At 39.5% G+C, this 15,318-nt stretch overlaps 2 protein-coding genes across 2 annotated transcripts in view; both read left to right on the forward strand.

Moving 5' to 3' along the window:
• Positions 1 to 15,318, forward strand: part of M1AP (meiosis 1 associated protein) — a 79,213-nt gene that overhangs the window by 11,707 nt on the left and 52,188 nt on the right. The gene's annotated exons all lie outside the window — the stretch shown is intronic.
• Positions 1,473 to 2,234, forward strand: LOC128056451 (PSME3-interacting protein-like). The gene is given in 2 exon segments (XM_052649222.1): positions 1,473 to 1,968; positions 1,970 to 2,234. Coding segments are annotated over 2 exon segments (759 nt in total). The 5' UTR covers positions 1,473 to 1,474.

A 15,318-nucleotide genomic window follows, 5' to 3' on the forward strand; every position in this document is an offset into this window, starting at 1 on the left:
AAAAAAACAACAACATTTTATGTGACTAAGACTAAGGAATGTAGAGGGAAAAAAAAAAAAGAAAGGAATGTAGAGGGGGGAAAAGTGTCTTTTTCTCCTCCTTGAGAATTCCAGACCCCTGTCTCTTCCTTGAGAGCCCCAGACCCCTTTCTCCTTTTTGGGGACCCTGGACTTCTTATCAACCTGCCTAGGAATTGACTCTCTCAATAGCAAGGTGATCAAGCAAATCAATCCTAAGGATTTTCAACTGTAAATATTAATTAGAAGGACTGATGCTGAAACTGAAGCTCCAACACTTTGGCCACCTGATGCAAAGAACTGACTCATTGGAAAAGACCCTGATGCTGTGAAAGATCAAGGGCAGAAGGAGAAGTGGGTGGCAGAGGATGAGATGGTTAGATAGCATCACCGAGTCAATGGACATGAATTTGAGCAAACTCTGGGAGATAGTGAAGGACAGGGAAGCCTGGTGTGCTGCAGTCCATGCTATCACAAAGAGACATGACTGAGCGACTGAACAACAACAAAAGTACCCTTTGTATTCTGGTTGTTATTCCAGAACAACCAGCTAGAAGTTAAAATGGCAGAAAAGTTCTCATCATAATAACCAAAGTGATCAAATAATGCTTATGAATGAAAATAATAATAAACGTGCAAAATTTATATGAATTGAAATGCTATTGAGAAACACAAAAGAAGACTTGAACAAACGAAAAGTCATTAGTTCTTGGGAGCACTCAGTCCAGAAAGATGTCAGTTATCTCTAAATGAATCTATAAATCCAGTGCAACTTCCAGTAAAATTTCTAGCAGAATAGATATTTAATAATAAAATTAGAAACAAAAAACAAGAATAGCTGGAGATTCTTTCTCTCAAATATTAAACAGGTATTCAAACAGTGTGACACTGGAAATTGAAAAAACAAAGCAATAGAATATAATTTAAAGTCTAGAAATAGACCCAAATATATGGCGGGATTTAGTGTATAATAAGGATGCTATTTAACATTAGGTGGAAACAGTATTCAACAAACTAGGTAGTTGCGGAGAAAAATTAAGTTAGATTCACACTCACAGTTCAGTTCAGTCACTCAGTCATGTCCAACTCTTTTGTGACCCCATGGACCATAGGACTCCAGGCTTCCCTGTCCATCACCAACTCCCAGACTTTACTCAAACTCATGTCCATCAAGTCAGTGATGCCATCCAACCATCTCATCCTCTGTCGTCCCCTTCTCCTCCTGTTTTCAATCTTTCCCAGTATCAGGGTCTTTTCCAACTATTTTTACTTACAACTTATGCCTATATAAATTCCAGATGGATCAAAGATTTAAATGTAAAAATTGAAAATGTGTAAGTACTAGAACAGATTGTATCATTTTGGGTTCAATCAGGAGATAGAAACCACAGTAATTTTAAAAAGGAAAATTTAGGCCGGAAGAGGGGCGGAACTTTGTTGTGGCGACTGTTCCATTATGGATGGAGGGGATGACGGTAACCTTGTTATCAAGAAGAGGTTTGTATCTGAGGCAGAGATAGATGAACGGCGCAAAAGGAGACAAGAAGAATGGGAAAAAGTTCGAAAACCTGAAGATCCTGAAGAATGCCCAGAGGAGGTTTATGACCCTCGGTCTCTGTATGAAAGGCTACAAGAACAGAAAGACAGGAAGCGGCAGGAGTATGAAGAACAGTTCAAATTCAAAAACATGGTAAGAGGCTTAGACGAAGATGAGACCAACTTCCTTGATGAGGTTTCTCGGCAGCAAGAACTAATAGAAAAACAGCGAAGAGAAGAAGAACTGAAAGAACTGAAGGAATACAGAAGTAATCTCAACAAGGTTGGAATTTCTTCAGAAAACAAGAAGGAAGTGGAGAAGAAAGCTGTGAAACCCACAGAAACCAAGAACCAGTTCTCCCAGGCAAAGCTGCTGGCAGGAGCTGTGAAGCATAAGAGTTCAGAGAGTGGAAACTGTGAAAAGACTGAAATCAGACCCTGACCCAGATGACAAGAATCAAGAAGCCCCGTCCTGTGTGTCTCTGGGAAGCACCTCCCTGAGCAGTCCCTCCATCCACTGCCCGTCCGCGGCTGTCTGTATCGGCATCCTCCCAGGCCTGGGCGCCTACTCTGCGAGCAGCGACTCTGAGTCCAGCTCAGACAGCGAAGGCACCATCAACGCCACGGGCAAGACTGTCTCCTCCATCTTCCGAACCAACACCTTCCTCGAGGCCCCCTAGCTCCTCTGTTTTTACTGCAGGGTGCTCCTCCCCATGAGTAGACTGGACAGTTTATTCTGCCTACAGGCATTACTTCCCACAGAAAACTCCTTTGCCTGCTCCTTATGCACACCGTGACATTTTTAACTGCATCTAAGAATGTGCCAGAATCCACTTGTAGCCAGACTTGTGTTTGGTTTCTCTTTCTACTCCGGTCCAGATGCCCAGACCAGTCCTGCAACCTCTGTCCTCACTGATGCAGATTTCGGCCCAGCCAAAATTTCACCAAAAACACCCTGGGAAGATAGAGCTACTCTGTGCTAATTGTTCCTGACTGTCAGTACAGGCGCATCAGCTCCATCCTAACAAACAAGACTGAGGTAAAACTGGAGGCACCTTCTGCCTGTGCTTCATTGTTCCTGCGATTGTGCTCCTGTTATTACAGCCCGTACCCAGGGCAACCTCAGATCATCTCAGGAGGCAGACAGAGGAGCCAAAGTCACGATCTTCATGAGATCTTCACGATCTCCATTACCATGCCTCATGGCCTCTGTTGATGGTGGGAGAAGCTGAAAAAGGGTTGCATGGATTAAAAGCCTCCATTACTTTGAAAGCTAATCCACCTGTCAGAGAACAAGATCTTGCTTTTCCTGTACTGGAGCTTGTGCTTCCAACTCCCTCCCCATCCATTGTAACAGCTAGATTGTGTCGAGGAGGTTGAGACTCTTCAGACTGCGATTTCTGCTGTTTATGTCACAAGAGCAGTTGAAGATGACCGGTAATCATCTTTCCCCATACCTGTTAGTGGAGAGCCCTGGAGCTGAGACATGAGTTCTGTAGAAACTACCAGTAGCAAAGCAGGGTCTGGTTTGCCTAGTGGAGGAAGCTCCCCTGGAAAAACATCTAGTGTAGACTGTGTGTTTCAAACCCAAAGAACAGGAAAACCAAAGATAGAAGGAAACACTGCCTAAATCACAAAATGCAGCTCTCCTGCCTTGGTAGATAATTAGGATTTTATAACCATATAATAAGGAATAAAACTTGGGTTTGGGGTGGCTTCTTAAAAAAATAAAATAAAATAAAATAAAAAGGAAAATTTATACAGAATATTTTAACATAGTTTAACCTATTCAACTATGCATGCATGCTTGCAGGCTGAGGAAGAGATCTCAAAGGACAAAGTTGGAAAGGGGACCCCTTTCCCAAGGCTGGGGTTTAGAGCCAGTTGGAGAATGTATGGTTGTAGCTCACTGGATACACAGAAGATACTGGTTTGCTCAAGCTGGTGCTGGTCCATGGCTACTGGGAAAACAGGAACCCTTCAGGTACAGGCGCAGTGGCCAGTGCACAAACATGCAGAGTGGAGTGCCACTGTGGGCAGGAGGCCTGGGGTAAGCAGTATCCATGCTGAAAAGAACAGCAGCACTGGGAGGACCTCCAGAGACAGACCTCTGCAGGGAATGACAGGTGAGCAAAGAGAGTCAGGCATCAGTGCAGGCACGAGGTCTGAAGCATACAGTGTCCTGGCTAAGTGAGCAGCTGACAGGTGATCAGCTAGGGCTAAGAAGTTCCTAATGTCTTAGCTCAAATTGTGACTGACTGGTTTAAACAACAGACATTTATTTTCTCGAGGTTTAGAAAGCTGGAAGGCCAAGGTCAGGGTGCCAACCTGATCAGGCTCTGGTGAGAGCCCTCTTCCATCTTGCTATGTGCTCACATGGACTTCTTGCTATGTGCTCACATGGACTTTCCTTAATGTGTGTATTGTACATGAAGAGAGAGCTCTGGTGTCTATTCCTCTTGTTACAACACACTAATCCCATCATGGAGGCCCCACTCATGACTTCATCAAAACCTAATTATGTCCCAGAAGCTTTGCCTCTCATCACATTGGGAGTTAGGGCTTCAATACATGAATTTTAAGGGGGCACAAACAGTCAGTCTGTAACACCAAGGACCTATAAGTTCTGGGCATTTGGGTGGAACACTACGAGGTGGCTTCACCCCATTGGTTTCAGCAGAAACATACCTTCCTCATGCAATGTCCCTCTAGTACACTCTACCCAGAAAACTTAACATCATGATTACTGTGAAGGAGAAAGGCTTAATTGACAATAAATTGACAGCATGCAGAGCTTGGGGGGAAATGTAAGAGTAAGAAAGGCCTTTCTAACCATAACATGAAACCCAAAATTCCGAAAGCAAAAGATTAATAAATTCACTTGAGTAAAAATAGAAAATATACACTTGGCCAAAAAAATACTAGGTGTAAAATCTAAAGACCATATGAGGAAAAATATTTGCTTCTATATCACAAGGGGTTAATTTCCATAACTGCATAAAGGTTTCCTCAAAATCAATAAAAATAATGACCATAGTCTAATAGGAAATGAAATATGATATATGTACAGTTTTCAGAAAAGGAAATACACATGACCTTGAAATATTGAATATGTTCAGTCTCACTCATAAAAGAAATACAAGTTGAAACTACTTTGAGATGCTATTATTTTTCAAGTATCTGATTGGTAAAGACTTTTTTAAGTTAAATGACAAAGTTTTTGAGGATTTAAAGAAACAGGCACCCTTGGGTATATATTTTAACACAGTTGCTATAGTGGGCAATGTGGTGACAGTATCACAATTTACATACCCTTTAACCTAGCAAGTCTGCTTTTAGAAACTTGTCCTACATATATGTTTTCATATGTGCAAAAATGGTTGTAGATTATTCATTTTAGAATTGTTTAGAATAGCAAAAGATTGGAAATAACCTACTGTCAATTAATAGGGAATTGGTTAAATAGAGTTATATGGTCCATCTATTAATGGAATCCTATTTAGCCATAAAAATTAAGATACTTTTTATCTATTGAATGTAATGATTACCCAAATATACTGTGTAACAAAATCAAGATTCAAAAGAGTATCATAATCTCTTCTGTTTCGGTAAGAAGAAAGATGAAAAGTGAAAGTGATAGGTGCTCAGTTGTGTCCAACTCTTTACAACCTCATGAACTGTAGCCTGCCAGGCTCCTCTGTCCATCTAATTCTCCAGGCAAGAATATTAGAGTGGGTTGCCATTCCCTTCTTCAGGGGATCTTCCTGACTCAGGGATCAAATCCAGGTCTCCTGCATTGCAAACAGATTCTTTACTGTCTGAGCCACCAGGGAAGCTCATTTATATTTCCTTTTATGTAAAGAAATATCTCTGGAAAGATATCAAATAAGCTGATAATATTTATTGCCTGCAGGAAACTACTGGTTAGCTGAAAACTAAGAGTAGGAAGGTGACTTTTTCTACATGTTCTTTTGTAACCTTTGAATGTTTGTTGAATGAAGGGGAAAAAATTGCAACAAAATTTTGGAAACTGTAATACAAGTGAAAAGTGTTAAATGACTTAGCAGTCCCCAAGGGAGCTAAATCTTAAGCCAGTAGTGGGAAACCCAAAGAAGAAAGTTTAAACCACCAATTTCTCAAAAGGCTTAGGAACTAGCAAAATCAAGTACTTTTGAAAGTAAGAATGTAGATGGAACTAAAAGTAGAAAGATGTCAACCATCTGATTTAAAAGCAGTTTGAACTTTAGATCCTCTCTTCTACTCCAAAAACAACAAATTGATTTGCCACGTTTGATTTGACATTGCGACATGCCCCATACCAATGGACGTGTAAAAATTTCACTGAGGTAGAAGTCCCCTGAATTTTAGTCGAATTTATTTCCTACATACTGGCTTGCAAATGTCTTACCAATAAGTTAGAATAGGTGCTACTTCTTGCTCACTAGGTCCACTCAGCATGTCATTAATGTAATGGGCCAGTGTGATAACTTGTGAAAGGGAATGGCAATCAAAATTCTTGTGAACTAAATTATGACATCAGGCTGGAGAACTGATACACCCATGAGGTAGGATAGTGAAGGAGGTGTGTTTCTGGTCTTGGCAGCTGAAAGCAGACTGCTCCTGTGGGACCTTATAGACAAGAGTGGAGAAAAGGCACTTACCAGATCGATAGCTGTATACCAGGTACCAAGAGATGTGTTAATTTGCTCAAGCAATGAAACTGCATCTAATACAGCAACTGCTGTTGGAGTTAGCACCTAAGTAAGTTTATGATAATACACTCTCATTCTCCAAGACTCATCTGTCTTCTGCACAGGCCATATAGGCCAATTGAATGGGGATGTGGTAGAAATCACCAACTCTGCATCTTTCAAGTCCTTGATGGTACACTAATTTCTACAGTCCCTCCAGGAATTCAGTATTGCACTTATTGTTTTCCTAAACAGAGACAGCTCTAGAGACTTCCTCTTGGCCATTCCCACCATAGTTGCCTTCACTCCACAGGTCAGAGAACCAGTGTGGGGATTCTGCCAGCTGTTAGGCATGTCTATTCCATTTATACTTTCTAAAACTGAAGAAATAGCCATAGGATGCATGTGGGGACTCATCAGACCCAATATAAAATTTCCCTGATCACTTGACTGCCATAAGCCCCTGCTCTGATTGGGGGCAACAATAATGTTCAGGACCTCTGAAAATAGTGTCCGTTCATAGCCAGTATCCAGTAGTACTGAAAGGTCTGATTATTCGCTTTACTTCAGTGTACAGATAGCCTCGTAATTTTCAAATCTTTTGGGTCCTTTTTGAATAATCCCTCTTACTTCTTTAAACAGCTTAAAGGTACTTAAATATATTTGATATTTCCAATATATGAAATGGTATTCTAATTCTCCTCTTTGTTGTTTCTGTGGACTCTCACTCATAATGTTTATTTTTCTAACTGATTTTGTAATTTTGGATTATGAGTTTATCTTAAACTGACCTTAATGTGTGAAAATTCTGTGAGGCCTTTAGTTTATGGTATATGTGCATCTAGAAAGGATTTGTGTTTGCTTCAGTTAGATGCCTGAGTTGCTATCACCCCAGGACCACTTTAAGTTATGTTTTAAACTTAAGGTTTCCTAGACTCTGTAGATAAAGACAAATCCTAAACTGACATAAAGGAATGTATGTAGTTTCTAGGTTTTAGCAGTGATTTCTTTCTCATTTCTACTCAGAGCTCACATAAGTCAACAAGTTTTATTATCATCTGCTTTGAGCAGTGGGTGGATTCTTTCTAGCCCACCTTTTCACTGAGAAAAAAACCTTTAAATAACCTTTTAACTTTTTAAGCCAGGGTGGCAGTTCCAACTCTTCTTTACAAGGGCCTAATGCCTTGTCTCCTTTTCCCTTTCAACACAAACCCTTTGGTTCCCAAGATCAGCAAATAAGTCAAGGCTTTTATACCTGTCTCACACTGTAGTTTCCTTTGGTACTTGGGGATTACCCTTAATTTCTTATGAATTCAACTATGCATTTAAAAGATAATTCTAAATAGACATTTCTCCAAAGAAGACATACAGATGGCCAAGAGGCAAATGAAAAGATGTTCAGTGTCACCAATTATTAGAGAAATGCAAGTCAAAACTATGAGATAGCACCTCATACCAGCCAGAATGGCTATCATCAAAATATTCACAAACAATAAATGCTGGAGGATGTGTGAAGAAAAGGGAAGCCTCCTACACTGTTAGTAGGAATGTAAAGTGGTACAGCCACTATGGAGAACAATATGGAGGTTCCTTAAAAAACTAAAAATAGAACTACCATATAACCCAGCAATCCCACTCCTGGGCATATATCCAGAGAAAATCATGATCTGAAAGGATACATGCACCCAAGTGTTCATTGCAACACTGTTTACAATAGCCAGGACCTGTAAGCAAACTAAGTGTCCATCAGTATAAATGGATAAAGATGTGGTACATATATATAATGAAATATTACTCAGCCATTAAAAAGAATGAAATTATGCCATTTACAGCAATATGGATGGATCTAGAGATTTGTCATGGGCTTCCCTGGAATTCCAGTTGAGCTATTTCAAATCCTGAAAGATGATGCTGTGAAAGCGCTGCACTCAATATGCCAGCAAATTTGGAAAACTCAGCAGTGGCCACAGGACTGGAAAAGGTCAGTTTTCATTCCAATCCCAAAGAAAGGCAATGCCAAAGAATGCTCAAACTACCGCACAATTGCATTCATCTCACACGCTAGTAAAGTAAAATTCTCCAAGCCAGGCTTCAGCAATACCTGAACCGTGAACTTCCAGATGTTCAAGCTGGTTTTAGAAAAGGCAGAGGAACCAGAGATCAAATTGCCAACATCCTCTGGATCATCGAAAAAGCAAGAGAGTTCCAGAAAAACATCTATTTCTGCTTTATTGACTATGCCAAAGCCTTTGAATATGTGGATCACAATAAATTGTGGAAAACTCTGAAAGAGATGGGAATACCAGACCACCTGACCTGCCTCTTGAGTTATCTGTGTGCAAGTCAGGAAGCAGCAGTTAGAACTGGACATGGAACAACAGACTGGTTCCAAATAGAAAAAGGAGTACGTCAAGGCTGTATATTGTCACCCTGCTTATTTAACTTATATACAGAGTACATCATGAGAAACACTGGACTGGAAGAAACATAAGCTGGAATCAAGATTGCCGGGAGAAATATCAATAACCTCAGATATGCAGATGACACCACCCTTATGGCAGAAAGTGAAGAGGAACTAAAAAGCCTCTTGATGAAAGTGAAAGAGGAGAGTGAAAAAGTTGGCTTAAAGCTCAACATTCAGAAAACGAAGATCATGGCATCTGGTCCCATCACTTCATGGCAAATAGATGGGGAAACAGTGGAAACAGTGTCAGACTTTATTTTTTTGGGCTCCAAAATCACTGCAGATGGTGATTGCAGCCATGAAATTAAAAGACGCTTACTCCTTGGAAGGAAAGTTATGACCAACCTAGATAGCATATTCAAAAGCAGAGACATTACTTTGCCGACTAAGGTCTGTCTAGTCAAGGCTATGGTTTTTCCTGTGGTCATGTATGGATGTGAGAGAGTTGGACTGTGAAGAAGGCTGAGCGCTGAAGAATTGATGCTTTTGAACTGTGGTGTTGGAGAAGACTCTTGAGAGTCCCTTGGACTGCAAGGAGATCCAACCAGTCCATTCTGAAGGAGATCAGCCCTGGGATTTCTTTGGAAGGAATGATCCTAAAGCTGAAACTCCAGTACTTTGGCCACCTCATGCAAAGAGTTGACTCATTGGAAAAGACTCTGATGCTGGGAGGGATTGGGGGCAGGAGGAGAAAGGGATGACAGAGGATGAGATGGCTGGATGGCATCACGGACTCGATGGACGTGAGTCTGAGTGAACTCCAGGAGATGGTGATGGACAGGGAGGCCTGGCGTGCTGCGATTCATGGGGTCGCAAAGAGTTGGACACAACTGAGCAACTGAACTGAACTGAACTCCCTGGTAGCTTAGTTGTTAAAGAATCCGCCTGCAATTCAGGAAACCCCAGTTTGATTCCTGGGTCAGGAAAATCCCCTGGAGAAGGGATAGGCTACCCTCTCCAGTATTCTAGGGCTTCCGTGGTGGCTCAGATGGTAAAGAATCCACCTGCTGTTTGGGAGACCTGGGTTCGATCCCTGAGTTGGGAAGATCCCCTGCAGGAGGGCATGGCAACCCACTCTAATATTCTTGCCTGGAGAATACTCCCACGGACAGAGAATCCTGGCAGCCTCCAATCCATGGGGCTGCAAAGAGTCAAACACAACTGAGCAGTTAAGCACAGCGCACAGAGATTTATCATACTGAGTAAAGTAAGTCAGACAGAGAAGGAAAAATATCATATGTCATCCCTTATATGTGGAATCTTAAATGATACAAATGAACTTATGAAACAGAAGCAAACTCACAGACTCAGAATGAACTTATTTGCCAGGGGGATTGATGAGGGGAAGGGATAGTTATGGAATTTGGGATGTACATATACACACTGCTATATTTTAAATGGATAACCAACAAGGACGTACTGTATAGCACACAGAACTCTGCTTAACCTTGTGTGGCAGCCTGGAGGGGAGAGGAGTTTAGGGAAGACTAGATACATATATATGTATACCTTCTCTGTTCACCTGAAACTATCACAACATTGTTAATCTGCTATACCCCAATACAAAATAAAAAGTTTAAAAAAAGATGTTTGTGTTTTATCTAGTATATGTATTGTTAGCTGGTGGAAGAATGTGTTTCAGATATCTAGTTTACCTGTAAGTGCTTTTTTAACATATTAAGAAGATTAATGTCATGCTGATTATATACATTGCAAATACTTACCTAGTTTGTTTTTTGTCTTTAACCTTATTTGTATTCTCCTTTACTTGACAGAAAAATTTAATTTTATATGGTTAGATCTTCTCACTTTTCCCTTTGTGGTTTCATACCTTTTTTGTCATGTTTCCAAAGACCTTCCCTACCATAAGATAGTATCCTTTTTTTCCTACTATTTTCCTGGTTTATTTTTTCAATAAGTTTCTCATTATTGAGTAATTTTAGATACATCGAAAAGTTTCAAAGTATAGAATTCCTATATTTTTATCTTATATTTTCCTCTCCCTGAAATTTTTTATATATGCATCCCTTTACCATTTATTCAAAAATAATTTGTTTAATACAACTGTGTTCCAGGTACTGTTCTAGGCCCTGCAGACATGGCAATGAAGAGAGAGCTCAGATTCCTCCTTTAATATATTATTATATTGAGCTTATATTCTAGTGAAATAGACAATAACTGGTCAGTATACTTTGGGAAAATGTCATTCTCGTGTGGCTCTTATCCATTCATATTCCGAGGCTATTTATCTCACTTGTTGTAAAGTTAGTAGTGAGTGGGAATTATATGTTTTTTTAAGGTTCGTAGTACATCATAAGTGGGCTTCCCAGGTGGTGCTAGTGGTAAAGAACTCGCCTGCCAATGCAGGAGACATAAAAGACACTAGTTCAATTCCTGCGTTGGGAAGATCCCCCGGAGGAGAGCATGACAACCCACTCCTGTGTTCTTGCCTGGAGAATCCCATGGATAGAGGAGCCTGGCGAGCTACAGTCCATAAAGTCGCAAAGAGTCGGACACGACTGGAGTAGCTTAGCATGCATGCACTCACACACATCATAAGCACATAATAATAATTGTTTTTTTTTTAATGGATGAGTGAATGGACCTATGTCATTTACATAGACAGTATATTTTCTTCACTTATTTTCATCAGTTGTAGAATAGGCCCATTACAATACAAACCCCTTCTGTTTAATCAGCAATGTCTCAAGTGTTTTTAGAGTTTGATCATCATGATAAAAAAAATAATAAACAGTTAACACTGAGTACATACTGTGTGCCACGAATTAAGTCATTTAATATTCTTTAAGACAAGTATTTATATTGTCCTCATTTTCTGGTTGAAGAAATTTTAGCTTAAGGACTCATAGTCAAGAAGAAGAGAGAGGTTAGGAACTCCAGTTGCATTTGGATCTAAAACTTGAACCAAGACTAGTGCTTCTTTATTCATAAACTGTCCACTACTCTTCAACAAGCATCCTCTGCTCTTATCAGGCATATTCCTTCTTTCTCTCTGGCACACTCCATTCACTTTCAACCTCCATAGATGCTTATATTGAACTTTCAGCCTGTCTACCAGCCCCCCAACAAACGCACACATATACACCTAAAATATGGTATTCTTTTTACAAACTTGATCCTTTAAATTCTAAGCTCGATCTCACCCCCTTTCCAACAACTCTTTTTCTAAATTTCTAAAGTATCCGTAGCCTAGAAGTCTCTTCCAAATGTGACTGATACACACAAAACTAGGGCTATAAGAGTTCCTAGGGCATAGGAATATATAATTTTCAAGAACTGTTATATAGATCTTCCATTTCTACTGTATTCTTTTCTAAAACTTCTATAACTATGCCTATGAGGAGGGTGTCAGGCTCCTTCTTCATTCCTAGCATCCCTTTAACAATTACTTCTCTTCCACTTCACAAAGAAAACCCAAAATAAAAAGGATGAGGTGAGAGGAACATGTCTTTCACCCACTATAAATTTTACTGTGATGAATTGCCAAGTGGTTTTAAAACTTCCAAGGGCACCAAACAAAGGAATAGTTCAAAATATTGACATCAGTGTAAAAAAGAAAATGAATTAATGATTGGGTTAAAAATCTTTTGCAACCAGGTAATCTCCAATTTTAACAAAATTGAAGGAAGACTAAATTGAGTAGCAGCTAATAGATCATTAAAATAATTTTATTAGCATATCCATATGTAATTTTTGGCATATAACTCAGAATGAATTTGACAGTTTGTTTGACATCTGTATTTATCAGGATGAGGTTTCTCAGCACTAGAAACCTCCTAGAAAATAGGAATAGGATTAATACTTAATGTTGTGCCATTTAACCAATAATTTATTTATTCACACATACCTTAACTAATTAAAGAACCCAATGTGCTCACCACTGAGATGCATTTCTAATTAAATTTTATCCTTAATGTCAATAATTATCAAAATAGATAATATATATGTTGTTTTGATCAATTGATATGAACAATAATTTTTTAAATAGTGCAATCTAGATAACTCCTTAGAGCCTATCAGTTCAGTTCAGTTCAGTCGCTCAGTCGTGTCTGACTCTTTGCGACCCCGTGAATCGCTATAGTCATAGGAAATTTTAAAATCTGATGACATATATTTTTGATGCATAGAAATATGATAAGATAATCAATAAAAGATTGCCAACCAGAAAGTTCTATTATATTATGATAAAACTTTGGGAAGTTGAAATGGAAATATGAATTCAGGGAGAAAATGAATAATATTAATTTCCATCTGTTAAAAAGAAAAAAGCTTGCTCACTTACTTTAAAAATTGAAAAATGAGAGTATCAAATTCCTATGATATTAATATTTAGATTAATAAACAATTAGATTATGTTTTAAAAAGTTGTATTATAGTGTCATTTTTAAATATTGATATTTAAATATACTGGAAGTTATATGTCCTTAACAACTACTTATACTTTGAATTTTTAAATCTAGATGTCAACATAATATATAATAGAGTATATCATTTTTCATATTCTTTTATGGAGTACATGAAAAGAAATACTTAAAGGCTACTGGCCTCATTTGTTCTCATTTATTTCTTGAGTAGGTTTCTTATCTTCCTATCTAGATTACAAGTTCTCTTTGTGTAAAAATTATATCCTATTTCTTCTGTTTTCCCCAGAGATTCATGAAGAGGAGCAAGTAAGCAAAGTAACATGCTCATGAATTTTATGTGTGTTTTGCAAATATTGCTCAATTCTGCTCTTTGATCAGGAAAGTGTCTTCATCCCAAATATAATTTCTCCCCACCCACTCCCACCTCCTATTGATGCCTGGCATTCCTTCAAATAGTGTCACAAATTTTAATTCCACATTTATTCAAAATGTATATATTCTTAGGAGATGTAACATTGATCTAGAATCATATCAGATTAAACTACTTCCTGAGAACAAGTTTTTGTGAAGGAGAGTGAGGACAGTCAGGAGATTTACATGTTGACTCCCTGACCTGATTGCAGACAAGCATCATTTCTTTACTGAAGTGACCCTGAGGGGCCTGTTAGGTAAGAACTTATTGGAAAGGTCAGTTTTCATTCCAATCCCAAAGAAAGGTAATGCCAAAGAATACTCAAACTACCACACAATTGCATTCATCTCACATGCTAGTAAAGTAATGCTCAAAATTCTCTAAGCCAGGCTTCAGCAATACATGAACTGTGAACTTCCAGATGTTCAAGCTGGTTTTAGAAAAGGCAGAGGAACCAGAGATCAAATTGCCAACATCCTCTGGATCATCAAAAAAGCAAGAGAGTTCCAGAAAACCTTCTATTTCTGCTTTATTGACTATGCCAAAGCCTTTGACTATGTGGATTACAATAAATTCTGGAAAATTCTGAAAGAGATGGGAATACCAGACCATCTGACCTGCCTCTTGAGAAACCTGTATCCAGGTCAGGAAGCAACAGTTAGAACTGGACATGGAACAACAGACTGGTTCCAAATAGGAAAAGGAGTATGTCAAGGCTGTATATTATCACCCTGCTTATTTAACTTATATGCAGAGTACATCATGAGAAACGCTGGGCTGGAAGAAGCACAAGTTGGAGTCAAGATTGCCAGGAGAAATATCAATAACCTCCGATATGCAAATGACACCACCCTTAGGGCAGAAAGTGAAGAGGAACTAAAGAGCCTCTTGATGAAAGTGAAAGAGGAGAGAAAAAGTTGGCTTAAAGCTCAACATTCAGAAAACTAAGCTCATGGCATCTGGTCCCATCACTTCATGGCAAATAGATGGAGAAACAGTGGAAACAGTGGCAGACTTTATTTTTTTGGGCTCCAAAATCACTGTAGATTGTGACCGCAGCCATGAAATTAAAAGACGCTTACTCCTTGGAAGAAAAATTATGACCAACCTAGCTGCTGCTGCTGCCTCTAAGTCGCTTCAGTTGTGTCCGACTCTGTGTGACCCCGTAGACAGCAGCCCACCAGGCTCCACCGTCCCTGGGATTGTCCAGGCAAGAACACTGGAGTGGGTTGCCATTTCCTTCTCCAATGCATGAAAGTGAAAAGTGAAAGTGAAGTCGTTCAGTCATGTCTGACTTGTCACAACCCCATGGACTGCAGCCTACCAGGCTCCTCCATCCATGGAATTTTCCAGGCAAGAATACTGGAGTGGGTTGCCATTGCCTTCTCTGGACCAACCTAGACAGCATATTAAAAAGCAGAGACATTTTACCAACAAAGGTTCATCTAGTTAAGGCTATGGTTTTTCCAGTAGTCAAGTATGGATGTGAGAGTTGGACTATAAACAAAGCTGAGCGCCGAAGAATTGATGCTTTTGAATTGTGGTTGGAGAAGACTCTTGAAAGTCCCTTGGACTGCAAGGAGACCCAACCGGTCCATCCTAAAGGAGATCAGTCGTGAATATTCATTGGAAGGACTGATGTTGAAACTGAAACTCCAATACTCTGGCCACCTGACACGAAGAGCTGACTCACTGGAAAAGACCCTGATGCTGGGAAAGATTGAAGGCAGAAGGAGAAGGGGACAACAGAGGATGAGATGGTTGGATGGCATCACCGACTCAATGGACATGAGTTTGAGTAAACTCCGGGAG

Source organism: Budorcas taxicolor, chromosome 11, assembly GCF_023091745.1.
Source record: "Budorcas taxicolor isolate Tak-1 chromosome 11, Takin1.1, whole genome shotgun sequence".
NCBI lineage: Eukaryota > Metazoa > Chordata > Mammalia > Artiodactyla > Bovidae > Budorcas > Budorcas taxicolor.